Source organism: Phragmites australis, chromosome 1 (assembly GCF_958298935.1).
Source record: "Phragmites australis chromosome 1, lpPhrAust1.1, whole genome shotgun sequence".
Taxonomy (NCBI): domain Eukaryota; kingdom Viridiplantae; phylum Streptophyta; class Magnoliopsida; order Poales; family Poaceae; genus Phragmites; species Phragmites australis.
In genome coordinates, this window is record NC_084921.1 from 40,979,156 (window position 1) to 40,998,936 (window position 19,781).

A 19,781-nucleotide genomic window follows, 5' to 3' on the forward strand; every position below is an offset into this window, starting at 1 on the left:
GCTTTTGGGTATGTTGCGATACACGTGGTCATACGGATTGGGGATGCTTGAGGCCGCGATAGTGGAATCGTCAGCTTCATGAAATTCGACATCATCATCATTGTCCCCATCTGAAGAGATTTAGCATCAAGGGGTTAGAGGAGGCATAGTATGATACTAACAAAGGATGCGACCGATGCAAAAAGTACCTTGACCAGTGAACATGTAGTCCTCCTTATCCATGGCCTCTTCAAATATGGCTTCATCATCACCTGTGGAATATTATGGTAAACAGTGGTTCCTTTTATATTGTATTTCAAAAGTAAACAAATATGACCTAGAACTATACTGTCTTTATTAACAAATGGGTCTGTTGGAGACGTTGTCATGTTGGAAGGTTGAGAGGTTGAAGAGGGGTTTTCTATAAAAGGAACATGAGTTCACGTACATGAGGGTAGGTTTCGCATTGAAATACAAGGGGAAAGTATACAAAACTGAGGGAATTACCATTTTTCGCATCGCCTGGTTGAGCTTCCACAACTAGTGACCTGTGTTTCTACTATAAGAGTTTCTTAAGATGCAACAGAATCTTCCATGTCTCGTCTAGCTGCGAAGGCTGCATTATGACGGGCAAGCAAGGTTTGCTTTTCTACTGGTGTTACATATTCTCTATGTGATCTTTGACAGTCATGCATATCTCGGATATCCACCTCTACAGGGGAACCTTCAACACTAGGTGTGGGACAATCGCCAAAGATTACACCATTAGGGGTAGATGAGCTAAGCGAAAGGGGGCACATCTAATTGGTTATACAAAGGGCTCTTCATGGCAATGGAATCTTTGCTCAAAGTGTTATGTCACAACGCACGACATGCATTTCCTTGGTCTCCCTTAGACTGCATCTGCTCGGGTGTCTTTTTGGCATAGCGTGCCTTATCACTTGCACACCTTGCTTCGATTTGCTCGGCTTGCTTACAAGCTTCACGACGTTTTTCTTTTCTGCTGGTAAGACATCTGTGCATATCGGTCCCTATCCCTTTGCCTCTTACGGTGTTTGGGATCTACATGTGGTAGTTGAGCATTGGATGTCATGGATCCACCAACAGTGCCAATGATCATGCCATCTTGAAAAAGTACTAAACTTACTTAGTCATGGACTGCAAGCTATAACATCTGAAACTATTACATACGACACAAATTCGTGCGTTCACTTTTTTTGTTACGGTACACCGTTTTTATATTTTGAATCAAAATATTAAAATATAGTTGTAGGCCAACCATTAAAATACACTGTTACCTAGGATAGAGCAAGTTGGGGACTGACTGCAGTTCAAGATGCTTTGTAGGCCAACCATCTTTCCAACTGGTGGTGTGAAGTCACATGCATCGTATTTAGCATTGCAAAAAAATTTTAAACAATTTTATATTATTTCAAATTGGAACTTAAATCAGGTAGTCTTCAATTTAAATCGTGTTATGGACGCACTTGCCAATCACGGTACTTGGCAGTTGAATAGGGGGAACTATTGTCGTAGTACCAGCCAAGAGGTTTTCTTGACCCTCCGATGACATATTCATTTGTTTCTTCTGGTACATATCGTTTATATGCAGTCAGTCAATACTTCCGATAGGAGGCATATTTTTTTGGTTGCTTGTGGTGGCTCCTTCAAACAGTTTTGTGCACTTAATTAGAACATGTAAAGATTATGCTTGCACATAATATGGTGATTTGTGTTGAAGTGATACCTTCTGAAGTTGGAGTGTATCGTAGCTCACTAAGCGATACCTAATTGATGTCATTCGACATTGCTAATGGTTGCAACTTTCTTTTACTGATGGGCTTCACGGCGCTTTATTTTAATAATTCTTCTTTTTGTTCGACCGACATTTGTGCATATCGATCTCTGTCTCTTTGCCTTTTACGTTCTTTTGGATTTGTTAGTTGAGGTTGCTGCACATTGGATGTCGTGTGTCTACCAACATTGATTGTGTTGATGGTATTGGTTAGGTCTTTGAATGGTGTGGATCAGGAAGATGAACAACATTCTCCTTTATCAAACAAAAAGGTAATTTTTGTATGGTTGTGCCTTTTAAGTATGGCACAATGAATCCTAATATTACGCCTAGAAGATACATAATGTTTCAAATGATGGGAAAAGTAAAAAATCTTATACTATTATTACTTTTGAGCAATCAGGTAAATTCTCAAGTAGCATAAACAACAACAGGAATGGTCAAATGGCAATCTCTAGTTTAGATTAAAAAAATGTATGTTCTAGAATTAAAGAAAATATGCCATAAATACAATTAGAAAGGAAAGTAGATCAATTCTCAACAGGTCACACAGTATAGAAAAATGAAAGCAAAATTGTACATAAGTGATATGGACACATGGTGCATTTTTTCCTCTATCTATATCTATATTCATCATATCATATTAGTAATTGTATCAGTGATATGGACACATGGTGCATTTTTTCCTCTCTCTCTATATATCTATATTCATCATATGATTTTATAAATTGTATCACCACCCTATATTAAGTCACTTACATCAATTCCTTTTTTATTGAACTTATCTAATCCAAAGGAAAGAATGTACATGCTGTGCTCCTCGTGCAAAACTCAAGCAACCGCTCGATTAAAGGTTAGAACCTTGATTTCAACATAGGCAAGAACCTGTTGTGGTCAGAATTTCCATCTTAAACTACAGCAACTAAATTGAATTCCCATACAATGATCCATCCATGTAGTTTTCTATCACCTAGCAAAAGGAGAAACACAACACTTTGACATCTGTCATTGGATAAAAATTTGCAACCTGTAGATCCATCATCCAAACCATATATTGATAATTCATTCATGGTTCAAGAACCACCATCAACTAATTTTCGATACAATGATCCATCCATGTAGTTTTCTATCACCTAGCAAAAGGAGAAACACAGCACTTTGACATCTATCATTGGGAAAAAAATTGCAACTAGTAGATCCATCTTCCAACCACATATCAATAATTCATTTATTGTTGAAGCACCACCAGCAACTAATTTTTGATACAACAATAGCAGCATTCCACCGATCCACCCCTACACAGATGTGCAATTTTTTCACTAACAAAGGGGGGAATGGAGGGGATGAATACCTATGTGTAGGGGTCTTGGGCCAAGTCGTCGGATCGAGCAAGGGAGCCAGCAACGGGTTCTCTACAAGCAATGTAAAGATATTTATTGGAATCAGTTGTATGAGGCAATGAGAACAGCTAAATGCAAGGAATAGACTCTTTAGAAACTCAATACTTTACTAACCTAGTGTTGAGAAAGTGGCTGCGGATTGAGTACGTTTACGGCGTGCGTTAGGTTTTGAGTCTTAGCAAGACCCAAGATTATTTTGGTATTGAATGATTTACCAAGTATAATAACCCTCCTGAAACCACGATCACCAACATAAAAATATCGTAAGACGATAACGTCTCTATAGTTAGAAAGATTACGTATAGAAAAGGTAGGAAAAGAATGCATGACGATTCCACTGAACTTTTGCCTATGGAGTATGTGCATCGTGTTTTGCTACGCAAAAGGATACTAGATAGTGGAACATCCACAATTGTAATCCCCCATGAATAACCATGCATATTCCTGCTCTAGACATCATATCAACCTCAATTAGCAATCTTGTGCTCGGCGTTCGAGCTATTAGCCTTTTTTTCTTTAGTTTTTCAACCTCAGTGGTGAGAAACTAATCTGAGGCATTATAGGCAAAAACATTTCCAACATCAAACGCCTGGAAAACGTGTAAACGACATCTAGATTGGTCGTCACACAAGCTATGGTGCAACAATTCGCTTAAATTTCATATGAGAAATAATTTTGCTTACATAAAAGTCCTTGTAACGTTAACTCTTTGACAAATCTATAAAACGTGAATCGTGTTAACATGCTAATCACCGATGGCCCAGTCCCCAAAAACGCAAAACACAGAATCGAAAAAGAAAAACGAGGAGCAATCCATCACCTATTGTACCTAACGCGTATATTCCACCGCAAGGAAGCACCAGCTAGATCAAAATCGCCAAGGGAACGTACCGAATTTGACCCGCCCGATGTGTGAACAGATCTGGGTGTGATTGAACTAGAGGCCTTCAAGATTTAGGGCGCCACCGACGGTGGGAGCTCTAGAGATTTTTGCGAGGGGTGAGAAGGGGAGGCTCGGGAGCCAGCCTGCGAGGTGGCAGTGGTGAAGGACGCGGCAGGAGGAAGGGTGTCAGGATGCGTGACGATTCAGCTGGTGATGGGGGGTGGCATGTGTGTCGGACATGAGGAGGCGTTGTCCTGGCTGCGATTGTTGAGGGGAGAAGTGGAGGCCGGTCGGTGGGAGGAAGGACGAAGGGGAGAGCAAGGTCTCTGGGCGCGTGGATCGCGGACAAGGATGGAGGAGTGGAATGCGGGGAATAGTTGCAGAGGTGAAATATGGGTGTGGAAAAATTGGGAGCGGAACACAAAAGCGAAATAGGATGCACTATGTGCTTTTTAAGTAGTACATATACTAGTACATATACAGATACACACTAGTAAAAAAAATTCAAGACTACAACATAGCGACACGTTAGGATTTCAGAGTAGGGGAAGAAAAAAAACTGTGGAGATCTGAGAAGCAAACTATTCCTTTTTGTAAATAGAAAAGAGGGGGACAACTCGTATGCGCATCACACTACCGGTGATCTAAGTCATGGTTCGCAAATTCTATGGAGGGTTGGAATTTAGTAGGTGGAGAATTCACGGTTTTCGCGAATATCGAAAAATGCGGTGGAAATTTGATGAGAATTCGACCGAATTCAATCGGTCAAACTAGTTTGACTGAGACAAAATTCGGTCGAATAAACTATTTGGTAACCGACCGAATTCTACAGAAAACCAACTGCATTTGCCATATTTCATTTCTGCTTGAAAACCACTCAAATTTCTACGAAAACAACTCAAATTCCATCGAAAATCGTCCGGTTTTATCGAATTTCAGTAAAACTCAAGAAAAACCTTTAATAGCTCAACATTGTAAAATCAATAACTAATTCATCTGAGCTTCAAATGAAGTGAAATAAATTTTATTAGTTTCCTTGTAACATTATATACATGATAAAAGGATTTATATTCATGAAAAAGTTGTATATTTTCTGTGAGAAAATCTATTTGCTAAACCTAGTGAAATACATAGTTAATTATTTGCTAGTCCAAAAATTACGAAACCAATTCTTTTAGTCTTCCTATATGATGCTCTGTCTTCTAAAAATACATGAAATAGTTATTGTAACATGCAAGATTGAGTAAATATATTGTAAATAGATTAATTCTGAACTAATCCATCACACCCCAAAATTATTTGCATGATAAAAGTATTTATATTCATGTATACACCCTCTTAAGTTGCACCCTACACACAAAAATATGTGTTTACATGTTAATATTTTCGTTAACGTGAGTTAATAAATGAGCTGCACGCTTTTTAAAGTATGTCTTTTCTTCTTTTTTCTAAATTTCCTCTTCATAAAATATGATGCATATAACATTATTTTTGAAAAAAAAAAATTATAGAAGGTCTTAGAATTGTCTCTAGTATTTTTAGAATATTTTGTGATTTTCCAGTTTTCAACATATTTGCAAACCCTGATCTAAGTTCGAATCGATCTGAATATACTCTGACTCAAATCCTTATTCGGTATTCTAATTTGGGTTCTTGGCTATGATCCATGGCCTAGTCCATCTGAAAAGACATGATCGTCTTACTTTAATCATCCGAGCAGATTGGAATCGCAACACGAGGAACACAAAAGATCTGTCGATGTGATGTCATACCAAACGACCGATACGGCAATCGTGGTAGGGTGCACTTGATTGGGAGTAAGAATCTTAACCATATTCCCTTTTTAATTTTTCTCTCCGATCATATTTCTTTTTTTTATATCTAATATTTTTTAAAAAAAATTATAAACAAAAAAGAGAATCTTATTACAGAGAGAATGAATTTGAGAATCACGAGAACCGTAAAAAGAATTTGTTGAGACAGATAACGAAAATTCCGTTATAAAAAGATTCTTATTTTAAAAAATCTCTTAAGATACTCTAAGAGCCTCCTTTAGGATAGGATCGTCCAGATGAGAGCTGTCCTGCGTTTAGTTCGACGTACAGGCTCATTCAGGATAAATTTTGAATTAGATTCCTAGCATATTCCTCTAGACTGCACCACTATGTACGTAGAAATCGGTCGAACGAGGAGCCGTCCAGACCGTATCGTGTGAACAGAATTTGAATTTTTTTCAGTTTAAAATATTTGTCTTCTGCTACTTAAAAATTCTAAAAAAATTTGTACGTATTTTATAATTCATATGTAATTCATTTTGATTAGATTTACTTAAAAAACTATGTAAAAACTACTTTTATAATTTCTAACAATTGTTAGAACCTTAAATAAATTCCTAAAAATCTAGAAAAATTTATTAATATTCTTCTTATGTAATGTACTTATTTTTTAAAATTATTTTAGCCCTAGGTTGTGTAGTAGAAAAGTGAGTTCTTTTATAATATTCTATTTATATACATTTTTATCATTCTATACTGTCCATCCAGAATAAATCCATTTAGACCACTAAACATAATCTTATACTAAGTCGTTTTATTTCATACAACTAATCAAATATATTCTCGTATCATCTCATACATTTAACCAAAAAATCTACTTATATCATCCCATCCAGAACCATCTCATCCATTCTTATCATATCCAGGACGATCTCATCCTATTCAACTTTGTTCAACCAACTAAACGCTATCTTAAATTATAAATTTTGACCTAGTTCTTACACACTTTCAAGCATCCTGAATTTGGCTCGAGATTAATGACCTATTTGGTTGTGTTGAGACTTTTTAAAAACTATTTTTAAAAACTGCTGTTGAAAAGTTATATAAAAACTATTTTTAAATTAGCTTTTGATACAAATAAAATATATATAATATATATAATATCTCTCATAATATTATCTCTAAAAAACTACAAAAGCACATCCAAATTGGTCTCTATCTTCTAATAATAATAACAAATTTTATCTGTCAAAAACTATTCGGACTATTTGTTTCTGCATCCACGCAGATCTGTCTTGGCACTTCCAAATGAGTGGTTGGCGTGTTCTTGTCGTAGATGAGAGCAGGGGCCCATTTATTTATTTATAGGTAACAGTCGATTTCTCTGTGATCCCATTGTAACCTTTAAGACTGTCTAAGAGGTTTTTTTCACATTCAGAATCTTAGAAATGATTGTTTTATCTAACGTTTATTTTATAGTTTTTTTTTCAAAGAGATTCTAAGGTTATTTTCTAGGATGAGATTCTCTCCTTCTCTTTTATAAATCTTTTTAAATAAAAACTATTGAAGATAAGAAAAAATAAAGAAAATAAAAATAGAAAAGAAAATCAGAAAGGAAACAAAATAAAGAGAAAATAGTTATGGATGCTCTAAGACTATAGCCCAGGCTCCAGTGTTCTTTACAGGGTTGAATCACTTCACACGTAATTAACCCTAATAACTTCACACGTAGATGGTTAATGCTTGTCCACGGAAAAAAGATATTTCTGTACGGTACCTTTTCATTTAGCGCTTGAACATATATAGGACCCCAGCCCCTAGTTCATTAAACAACCCCCCCCCCCCCCCCCACACACACACACACACACACAAAAACCAGGCCAATCGTCGCTTATTCTGCTAGCTAGGAGCTAGCAATGGAAGCAGCTGGAGGGACGGCAAGACGACCTGCCGGCCTCGGGCTCCTCGTCCTCCTCTACTCATCGTTGCTCCTCAACGTGTTCTTCTTCGCGCACCACTTCGTATCGCCGTCCCACTTGCTCGGCGCGGCCGGTGACTGCGACTGCGGGTTAAGCTGGGCGCTGCAGGCGGCCAGGGAGGCCGAGGCGGTGGCCGCCACGGACTGCTCGGGCCACGGGCATGTATTCCTGGATGGCATCGCCGCCGAGGACGGGCGGCCCGGGTGCGAGTGCAACCACTGTTTCGGCGGGCCGGACTGCTCCCTCCGGACGCCCAACTGCACCGCCGACGCCGACAGGTATGTGACCGATTTCGATCTGAAGCTAAGATAACTTCCGTGTGCCTCACATGCGTTTTAGCTTGCCTTGGTTAATCGTTAGTTCTCGTGCTCGTACGTACGTATCCGCGTCTGTTTGTCCGACTATGTTTAAAATCTCTGCTATATAAAATACATATGGTTTTAAAATCACTTTTTTTTCATGGTCTCCTCATATATAAAAACTATTAAATTTTAAATTATTTATTTATTTTTACTATTTACTCTTTTCATCCTCAACCTCTTCGTTACCAGCTATATATAGGATTCATTTTATTAAATAAAAATAAAAAAAAAATATGAGTAAAATAGTAGATAATCTACTTAGTTTACATCTAAAATTAAAATATTATTCGTTCAATGACGTTTCTATGATATATTCATATCTCATACATTAAATTTGTAATTAATATTATTATATTTAATATATATTTTTCATACAAAACACGGGCACTTAGCTACGGATGATTTAAAGGGCAGCGTTCGGTGGTGAGTTATCTGATCAGCCTAGCGTTGGGTGGGCAAACGTATCATCAAGTGTAGGGCCGTGTCAGCTGCAACGTCAGTGTTGAGTGGGGATTGCTGTTCATTGGCAAGCGATGCAGGTCAGGTACAACGTCATCTTTAGCGCTGGAATCTATTTATTATTGTCTTGATAAAGCAATAAAACAAGTCACCTTCTTTATTCTCAACGTTTAGAAAGTTACTACATTAATCATAGAAAAAGGAGAAAAATCTATGCTATCAATTGTGGCCAGTCCAGAATATAACGGCTGCGATTGATTCGTTATATATTGTAATAGTGAGATACAACTCTAATTTAACTTGGTTTGTATCTAATAATACGGTTTTGGTAGAGATAAAAGGAAACTACACGAAGCAATACGTGTACGTGTTCACCAAGATCCCGGTCAAGGAGTTGAACGTGATCAAACGCATTGAGATGGGGTGACGTGGTCTCCTCGCCGCATCAGCAGATGAACGTTTGCGACGCCGGCAATGCATTCCGCTCGATGGTGCCCTTGCTTGAGCATGGCGGCTGCGCAGCGCTCGAGTCGGCGTCCTGACCCTATGTCTGGGTGTGGCCTTTGGCTGACCACCATGCAGATCGGATGGAGGAAGAGAAAGAAAAGGAAAAGCGACAACACGGAATGGATGCAATGCATCATGGGAGAGAACGTGTATGCATTCACTCATGGGAAGAACAATGCATGCAAGATCGAGAATGGGCTAGCAGCCAGAGGTCGAGATGCAGCTTCGAGAAAAATAAAAGAAGCTAACCCAATAATAGACAGCCACCGGAGAAGAGTTTTGATTGAAATCGAGTCAAACGAAGCCCATCGAGCCCGCGCGGCGCAATGACGTACGCGGCCTGTTCGCCTGATGAACAAACCGGCCGGCGCGCCCCTCATCACGTGCACCAATGGAAATGGAGGGCAAAATGGACAACGGGCAAGAGGCTAAGTGCTAACTAAACTACTAAGGAAAGAAATTCCATTCCCTAGGGCAGATCTTCCTCTCTCTACTGGGATTGACTTGTTTAGAAGTTGAGGGAGTCCCATTTCCATTCCTTTGCCAAAGACCCTAACGTTCTATTGCTTCATTTCATTTAGAAGCTAGCTAGACTTCTTTATCCATCTTCCCTATCTATCTGTATGTAGGCGGGGATTCACTAAATCCTTCTTTTTTTCCTTATGATCAGATGCTTCCCGTCTCTGTCTCTGTCTCTCTTGTCTGCTTGAAACGAAAGCAGAAACTCCTTCTATCGAACATCCATCCCTCCCAAAGCAAGGCCTAGGCCTCCTAATGTGGAGTGAAATCTGCTACTCATTCCCCTCCTGCTGAGCCAGAAGTCGATAGTTGTCTTTCGTGCTCTTTCTTCTATCTTTGTTTGTAGGGCGACCAACTAAAGAGTCTAATTCCATATCGACTTTCACTTAAAGGAAGGAGCTAATTAACCTACCCGTCAGGTGCCTGTCTGGTATATCAAGAATTTTTCATACAAAGCAATGCTTCTAAACAACACAAACACTAAATAGGCTTAACCAAATCACATTTCAGTTAACAATTACCAATTGTTTGCTATGAATATTATGGTTTGGATTTAAGATAATTTAGGTCATAAACAATAAAAAGGAATGCCAATGGGCCTAAACCAACCGGAGGCACCAAAGTTGGGGAAACTAATAGGGAAAAAAGGGATTGGGGTCAGGGAGCGCTTACGGTGGCAGCCGTGCGCTCGATGAAGTGGCCAGCGGGGCGCTTACGCTCTTCGTGGAACTAGGTGCACGTTAGGGTGGTCGAGGCTGTGCTGGATCTCCCTCTCCTGCCCGAGGTGTGCATGGAACCATAATTCTGCAACTTTTCCTTGCACATCACCTTGAGCGCCACCACATACCCACTCTGGATTGTCGTGGAGGTAGATTAGCATTCGAGGAGGTGATAATTTGAGGAGATCAAAAGGATTGAAGGGCAGGGTTTTGAGGGTTGAACTGCTTCTCGCGAGTGAGGTAGACCTTTCCGAACTTGCCATCGTTGATTTACTTGCTGATATCTAAGTTGGACATGCTCCAGTCTGGATGCACCATCGTAGGCAAGGGTAGCGGTGGCAACAGTGCTGGTGTTTGGAGAGGGGATTCTCAGTGAGGAAGCTAGCGACGAGGCGTTGACTTGTCAAAGAATTGAATCCCGTTGTGTGAACATGTGCGGTGTGCGGCGGCTGTGAATGGGATTGGAATTTGGAAGGTGAATGATTGAATGGAGATTGTTAGCTTTGAGCTAGTTTTTTTTTGTTGGGCTGGCCCGCTGGGCTGAGCACTCGATCAAATACATGATTCTTAGGCCCGATGGGCACCCACGGGTGAAGTCACAAGCCCGCATCCTTTTCGGGCACCTGACCTACCAGACCCATGGACAGGAATTCACACATGAACCCGCATATGCCGGACGTAGAACCTGCGGGTACCTGAACCAATAGGCTAAATTACAATCCCGGTGCACAGAGGGAGACATGGTGTTAGTGACTAACTATTGTGGCTAAAGCGTGACCAAGATGGCCATAGCACAACAGAAGAAGGAAAATCCTTAGCAGCAAAGGCAGCAGCCCCACCACCACCGTAGGCAACATTATGAAGCTATTATGTGCCGACCAACTGAAAAAAAAAAAATCTAAGCTCATGAGGAAAAGATGACAATTTACTTATACTTCAATACTTCCCTTCATGTGAAGACTCTATCAACCCTGAGACTTGAAAATAGAAGTGGATAATAATTTTTTTATTAAATTGCATAAGTTAGAATTCAAACTCCAGATATCTAACTCTAATACCTTATTAAGCTAACATGTCCTAACCAGTTCATGAAAAGTAGAAGCTAATAGAAAAGGACAATCAATTCACTCATATTTTAATAGACACCATCAATGGTCAGGTGGTTGGGTGGCTGGCAAAGTACATGCAACCGATGGCGCGAGATGAGCTACTACACCACACGGAGAGCCTCATCCCATGGCACAACAGGAGTCCAAGAAGCGCTAGAACATAGATCTGTAGCATGGTCATTGTGTCGTCGCACTCATCCACGTCTAGCTAGTTTGAGGGTGTACCGCCGGGCATCTCACCGACACTCAATGTATCACACCAGTATATGCACACTTTGATCAACTGATGTGTATCCATGCAAGATGAGATGTGCAGAAGCGGATAGAATATATAATTATTTATTATATATTATTATAATTCATGATATCTAAGTAGGGTATTTACGGTGTATGTGTCTATCACTCGTTCTAGTATGGTTTGTAATCGCTATGAAGTAATTAAGGTATGTGATAAAATATTCGATAATGAAACTAACCCTATATTTGGTGAGTTCTCTAGACATCTAGAGAAACTATAATTTAAGAAGATTACGCTCAGAGTAGTTTGTACATCGCCCCGACTATAACTATAAAAGGAGAGGAAATGGTATGTCCAAAGCACGCATTACAAGATTTTCGACATCCATAATATGCAAGAAATTGCGGGACAACTTGTGCATTCAAGAACTTCAAAGACGTGAAACCCTAGAGTAAGCCTAGTTAGGTAGAAATCAAAAACATTTATTAAAGATCCATGACATAATAGAGTCATCAGACTAGTGCTTTTAGGACTTAGAACACGGAAAGATTCCTCTGGATCCTTAGGACTAAGATACATATACCCTCTAGTTGTAATATTTGTTCCTAAGACTTAATTGAGGCAAGATAGAACATGGAGCTATTATCTTAACAAAGGCTGAACTTGTGTAAAAAATTATGTCTCTATCTTCGATACACCTATGTGGCCAATATGTATCTCTAGTTAGCAATAAGTATTTGCCAGTTGATTTACTAATTTTCAACAACTGTCGTGCCATGCCATGTCATGTTGTCTTCGCCTTGGCAGGATGCCAGGATGAGCATGCAGGCAAGCTGGTATCACTGTGCCGCCTCCAGGCCCAACACGCATTCATGCGTTGAGTCGTCGCTTTGCATCACCCTAGGCGACACATAGATGAGCAGACCATGACAGGCTACCACTGACGCACCTCGAGGTGCCGCCTCTAGGTGGGGCCATGCCTTTTGCCTCCACTTCCGGTAGGGCTGAGGGTAAGCAGATGTCTATCGTTGCCTCTGGATGAATCCTGGCTCCCTTCATGATTGCCATCGCGTCGAAGCGCTAGGGCTAATATGATTAATAAAAATTTAAAATTATGATTTATAATTGCAAGAAGCCAAAAAGTAATAACCCTGCACCAATTAGTACAACTATATCATAATAGAAAATTATTTTGTAACGAAACATTATACTGCATCATCTTTTGTTATGTGTTAGCATATTCTAAGCATAACTTTTTGCTCTTTTTCAGAGATTTTATGAATTTTGCAAATGAAAAGTACTAAGTACACGCAATATATAAAGATACTTATATTTTCCAGCTAATATTTTCCAGCTAATGAAAAGTACTAAGTACACGCAATATATAAAGATACTTATATTTTTCAAACGGGTTATATATATAATATAAAAAGATACAATGATTCGAGCTGCTAAGTTGCTCAGGAGAAGACGGACCTCGTGTCCTCGCAGTGTCGGCATGTTAAAACCCGCTGGGCCGATGATAGCCAAAATCTGACGCATCTACTGATTGGCGCTGGGCCCCGTGGTTCTGTAGCTCAAATAGGACCCAACCCGGCAACAAACACTAGGGTCGGGCTGGGAGTAAGTCATTTTCCAACTAACCCAATAGGCCCCATCTGTGAGCGGGATTCGTGCTTGGTCCATTGATCGAGTCCCAAATCTTGCTTGCTGTAGCGAAGTAACCCGTCGTGCGCTCAACTGCTGACTGACCAGTGACCACACCGTTCGTGATCCATTTGCAATGTTTGGTGCAGCGGGGACCCGTTGTTCCTGGAGCCTTACTGGATCCGTCACGCGGCTGCCGGCGCCGTGGTGGTCTCCGGGTGGCACCGCCTGAGCTACAGGACCACGAACGGCCTCTTCCAATCCGTCGAGCTCGAGAACCAGATCCGGCGGCTGCACAGGGCCGTCGGCAACGCCGTCGTCGACGACAAGCATCTGGTCTTTGGCGCCGGCTCCATGCAGCTCATCAACGCGCTGGTGTACGCGCTCTCCCCGGAAGCCAACGCTGCCTCGCCACCGGCCCTCGTCGTCGCCACCGCGCCGTATTACCCGGTCAGCCCGGACTTTTGATCACAGCGTACATTGTCCGCCCAAGGATTCAGCGGATCGAAACATGGATTGACCCTTTTGATGATCAATCGTGCAGGCATACAGAATACAGACCGCGATGTTCGATGGCCGGGAGTACAAATGGGGCGGAACGACATCTGTATGGGCCAACGCGTTGCGGAACTCCACCGGCAGCTTAATCGAGTTCGTCACGTCGCCGAACAACCCCGACGCTCTTCTCCATAAACCCGTCCTTGGTGCCTCGGCGGCGGCGATCGTCGACCACGCGTACTACTGGCCGCACTTCACGCACATCCCGGAGCCGGCCGACGAGGACGTCATGATGTTCACCATGTCCAAGCCCTCCGGCCATGCCGGCAGCAGATTGGGGTACTTGCATAGGCTCTATTGCTGAGTACATACAAATGCGTATCATAGTATTACATGTACAGGTAAAATGACACATCTCGTGCGTTGCACAGATGGGCGCTGATCAGGGATGAGAATGTGGCCAAGAGGGCAAAAGAGTACGTGCAGAGTAGCATTATGGGCGCGTCCCGGGACACCCAGCTGCGGATGCTGGGGATCGTGAAGGTCATGCTGGCCAACCTGCACGGCGAGGAGGACATATTCACCTTCGGGCACAATGTGATGCGAGCCAGATGGCGCAGGCTGAACGCCGTCGTGTCGCGGTCCCGCCGCATCTCGCTGCAGAAGATCCCTCCCCAGTACTGCACGTACTTCAAGCGGATCAGAGAGCCGTCGCCAGGTGATAGCAACTTTGATCGACATTGCTGGCAGCTCACAAGTAGCATTTTCATAGGTCGACATTACTGAACATGTAACTGTACTTGGTGGACAGCCTATGCTTGGGTGAAGTGCGAGAGGGAGGAAGACGACGACTGCTCCGAGGCACTGCTGAAGGCAAATATCATCACACGTACCGGCGTCAGCAACGAGGCGGGCAGCCGGTACACGAGGATAAGCCTCCTCAAGTCGGATGACGACTTCGACGTGCTCATGGAGAGGGTCACAGATCTTGTCAATGCCGAGAAATATGAGGCGCCTGGTTCGAGCTCCATGTGATGTGGGAATCCACGGGTGCTTGGATGAATACCTAAAAAATACTGGAGCGATCAACTCGAAGTTGATTGTTTTAGTATAGCAGGTGTACTGGAAATGATCAGCTACGCGTTGATTGTTGTCAGAGTAAGTGATGAATAGAAGAAGAAAAAAGTAGTGCCGGGAGATATATATGTGATTAATCGATAATAAATAATTGTGTATTCGGTGATGCGTGAAGCTATGTAAATAATTGAATTGATATAATTTTTTGCAGCGATGCGATTACTGCAGTAACAAACATGGGTAGCGATTTGAATGGTTTTTATTTTTCTTTTCTCCTGAATACGTAGGAGAGTTGCACATTGTTATATTAAAAATTATAATATTTTTAATATTATAATATTTAATATTAAAACTATTCTTTACCTATTAAAAATAATTATTAAAAGTTTACAAGGTAGCCCACGGTGGACAAACCTGACAACACGGAGTACCACGTAAAATAATTATTAAAAGTTTACAAGGTAGCCCACAGTGGACAAACATGACAACGTGGAGTACCAAACAAACTAGTCTTTACCTATTAAAAAAGAATTATTTAAAGTTTACAAGGTAGCCCACGATAGACAAAAGTTTACATGGTGGGCTTGCCTTTGCTGACCGCCAAAGACATGGGATTTTTTATTTCTATTTTTTTATTTTTAAAAATTAGCAAATATGTGTGTCCGTTTTGAAAATTTGTAAATATGTACTTATATTGTCTTTCTAATGGACGACATGTTTAAAAATAAAAAATATAACCTTTCAATGCTATCAAAAATAAAAACATTATTGAAATAGTCATGAAAAATTAAGAAAAAAAATGCTATGCTATACAATATACTGTCATCTAGCTCTAAAAAACCAGACCAAAATATGACTTATCAGATGAGAAAAAAAAAGAAATATTTTAGGGATGCTAAAAATTTGTCTTTTGTTTGTTTCTCATTATATAAGTAATTTTTTATTTGAAATTTTTGGAGCGCTAGATTATAGCATCATATACACCATAATTATTTTTTAGAATTTTTCATTACTATTTAGTTTTTTTTCGAATTTTGAGAACATTCTTAAACTTATCGCCCATCCATCGGACAATAATTTAAAAATCCAAAAATATTATGTACCAATATTTTTAAATTTAAAATACTATCAAAATAGTTATGAATCTTTTTTAGAACAATTTATGTATAGAAGATGCTATAATCTAGCGCTCTAATAAAATTTTAACTCAAACAATTACTTGTACAACAAAAAAAGACTAATCAACATCTCTAAAATTTGTCTTTTTTCTCATTGTACAAGCCATATTCTTGTCTGAATTTTAAAATTTGTCTTTTTTCTCATTGTACAAGCCATATTCTTGTCTGAATTTTTTTAAGCTAGAGGATAGCATCCTCTACACCATAATATTATCTATAACTATTTTGATAATGTTTTGAATTTTGAGGGCATTGCATCATGGTATTTTTTTTAGATTTTTAAATATATTGTCCGTTGGATGGGCAACAGATTCGATAGGAGTATAAATTTGGGAATTTTGAAAATAAACATATATACTTGCAAATTTCGAAGAAAATACAGAAATAAAAAACTCAAAACACGCGCATTTCGTTCCTTCCAAAGCCACCAAATTATCAACGCGAAGAGCGTCTCGAAGCCCTTTCGCTATTCTCGAGGAACGTCCTGCTGGAGCAACAGCCACTAATTTTTGAGTTGGGAAAGCACAGGGTAGGCCGACCCAGGAATCCAGGATAGCGCTGCCGACCAGATTTTCAATCATTGATGCGATCTTGCTGCAATAAAAGAAACATATAGCACGGTGATGCCCGTTATAGACTTAGCAACTATACACATATTTTATATATGTAAAATTAATTTAGTATAGTAATCTGAAAAAATAAAAAAAATAGCGTAACAAAAGAGAGATTTATGTATATAAAATTCATAACATGATCGTGTAATTTTAGGAGGGAGAAAAACGACGGGTAGCTTGATAGAAGGGTAAATGAGACTGTATCGTTTAAAATTGATCATCCGTAACAACACTATAAAGAACATTAAGATGGTGACCAATTTATGAGAAGATAAAAATAATCATCACATAGTATCTTAGTGTACAGATAGAGCGACAGAGACGACCTCTGTGGTAGACGGCGGTGGAGGTGACATGTGGGCGGCAACACATCCTCTCTAGAAAGCCGACACTGTAGGTGAAGTGCAAGAGACGACACACCCTCTAAAGAAATCCGACGCTATAGATAAAGTACGGGTGACGACATGCCCTATAGAGAAATCCTATGGTGAATATATGAAATGAAAATATTGGACGTCTAGTTATAAAAGATAAATAATAGGAGATTGAATGTATTTTTGAATGTATGAATGGTAAATATTAGACGTCTAGATATGAAAGACAATTAATGTAATATTAAATGTATTTTTTGGAAGGAGAAACTGAGTCTAATTTTGCATGGTGATTGTTTGATCAACTCAGTGGACGATGAAGATCGATCGAATCTACCATAACTCGTCTATTTTATAGAAGTATAGATATACCATATTTATAGTAAATATATAATTATGAATTACATATTCCTTATCAGGGGTATCCATTAACTCTTAGTTGATGAAGCTTGTTGTTCTCGTATCCCCATAGACACTGTCAGATGTTGATGTTTGGTAAAGTTGATTATACAAATACATGTAATAAAGTAAAGGTATCTTATCTCAATGTGTGTGTCAAAGTTAGAGACATAAGTTTTTATATAGGTTTAGGTCTCTGTTAGGATAAGAACCCTATGTTATGTTCTGCTTTGATTAACCTTAGGGAAAGATAATTATAATAGGAGTGTCTAGATCCATTCATAAAACTCTTGCTGAGTTCTCTCATGTTCTAGGTCTTGAAGTCCTTGGCGAATAAATTAGTCATAATATATGTAGTGAAAATGATCCTGTTAGACCATAATTATGATTTTGGTGATTAATGATAATATAGTCGTTAGGAATAACATGTTTGTCAAGTATATGCATTATTAGGTCTTATGGATGCAATATATGAAAAAGTCACTGTAGTTGGAACAAAGTTTGGTTGAAATGGAGAAATCTCAGGAGATTTATTCTCACTGGATGGTCCAACGCTGGAAGAATTGTACTCACCAGAGCATTGTGTCCAGAGACTGTTAGCCTCACCGAATGGTCCGGTGCTCAGGAATGTACAGGCCGGAGCAATTCTGACAAAAGATGACGAATGCCTTCACCGGATGATCCTGTGTTCAATAGGTAGTTAACATTGGATGCTTCACATCGGAGTATTTTCTGCAGAAGCGTTTCCAAGAGTTGAAGATCGAAGAATACCTCGCCAGATAGTCTAGTGATAGATGTTGTGTACACCGGAGCAATTTACACAAAGAGGTTGTAGAGGCTCAGATGGCTCAAATGTGCTCACCAGGTAGTCTGATGATAGAGATGAAGTATACACCGGAGTGTTCAGTGTTCACAGAGGTTTTGAGTGTGGGTTACAATGGCTAGTTTCTGAAGATGTACTCACCGGATGATCTGGTGTTAGTACTACTGTTCTCACCGGAACATCCGGTGTTAACAGCTTTTCTGAGCCATTGGGAAAATGGCTAGTTCGTAGGTTTGAGACTGTAAATACCCCTCCACTTGGTCATTTGAATGGGCTGAAGTCCAGGGAAACACAGAGACACTTGAGAAGATATCTAGGTCATCAAAGTGCTTAAAATGATCATCTAAGATAATTAAGCACAAGATTAGTGAGTGATTAGTGCTTATAAGCCTGGAGAGAGTGTTGCTAGGTGATTACTGTCTAGAGAGTGGATCAAGGAGTGATCCTAGCTTGTATCGGATAGTACACCGGTGCCTTATAGTCTTGGTGACTTGTTAGCACCTTAAGCAGAGTTGCTCCAGCTTGTTGACCCTCTGACTTGGTGTGGAGCGGCTGCAAGATACATGTACAGGGACACAGAGATCCTTGTCTTGGTAGCTCAAGCTCTGAAGTGAAGACGACGACAAGTGACCGGGAGAGAGGCTGATGGTGAGACCTTTCCTTTGTGTCTTGGTTACTCATCTGAGTTGAGATCTTGTCTTTGTGACTTAGGGATTCAAGAGCCGTGACCAGAAGAGTCTTGGCGATTGGGAGCATATCCTTGGTGGAGCTCCAACGTGGACTAGGATCGATACCACATGATAAAAATCTCTTATGCCGAGTTTGTTTTCTCTACCGTCTTTACGCTTTCGCATTTTCATTCTTGCAATCTACCTTTGTGCATTTACTTTTCTAAAGTAGTTTGCTAGGATTGGCTATAGGTTGTAAACGTTTTGAGCAGTATAATAGGCATACTAGATAAACCTAGATAGAAATTGATATAAGTTTATCTTATGAAGTTTTTAGAGTCGGTTAGGTTTTTAAGTGTCACAATTCACCCCTCCCCTCTTAGGACGTCATCAATCCTTTCAAGTAGTATCAGAGCCTTGTACTCTTGATAGGTTTAACTGTCTAGAGTTGTGACATTTGGAGTTAGGATGAACACCCATAGCGCTTCATATTTCGATGGCACTAATTTCTCCTGTTGAAAAATTCTAATGTCTTGTTATTTGCAAGCTCGGAGTTTAGATATTTGGAGAGTCACCAGGAAGGGATGAGACAACACATCTCCAACAAGGAGGGGCAATTAGATGCTTTGGCGAAGAGTATCCTTTTATAATCTTTAAATGTTCATGCATTTAATCGTGTTTATTCACTCATCAATGCACATGATATTTGGACTAGTCTCATTGAAATACATGAAGGCACAAAGGATATGCGCAATGAGAAATATCATGTTTTAGTTACTAAG

General features: G+C 40.0%; 1 protein-coding gene across 1 annotated transcript; it reads left to right on the forward strand.

Moving 5' to 3' along the window:
* The first annotated feature begins 7,684 nt into the window (after positions 1-7,684).
* On the forward strand, positions 7,685-15,199 carry LOC133919395 (tryptophan aminotransferase-related protein 3-like). The gene is made up of 5 exons (XM_062363776.1): positions 7,685-8,089; positions 13,521-13,821; positions 13,916-14,208; positions 14,301-14,587; positions 14,681-15,199. Exons 1-5 carry the CDS (start codon positions 7,749-7,751, stop codon positions 14,902-14,904), a joined length of 1,446 nt encoding a protein of 481 aa, XP_062219760.1. The 5' UTR covers positions 7,685-7,748; the 3' UTR covers positions 14,905-15,199.
* The last annotated feature ends 4,582 nt before the right edge of the window (positions 15,200-19,781 follow it).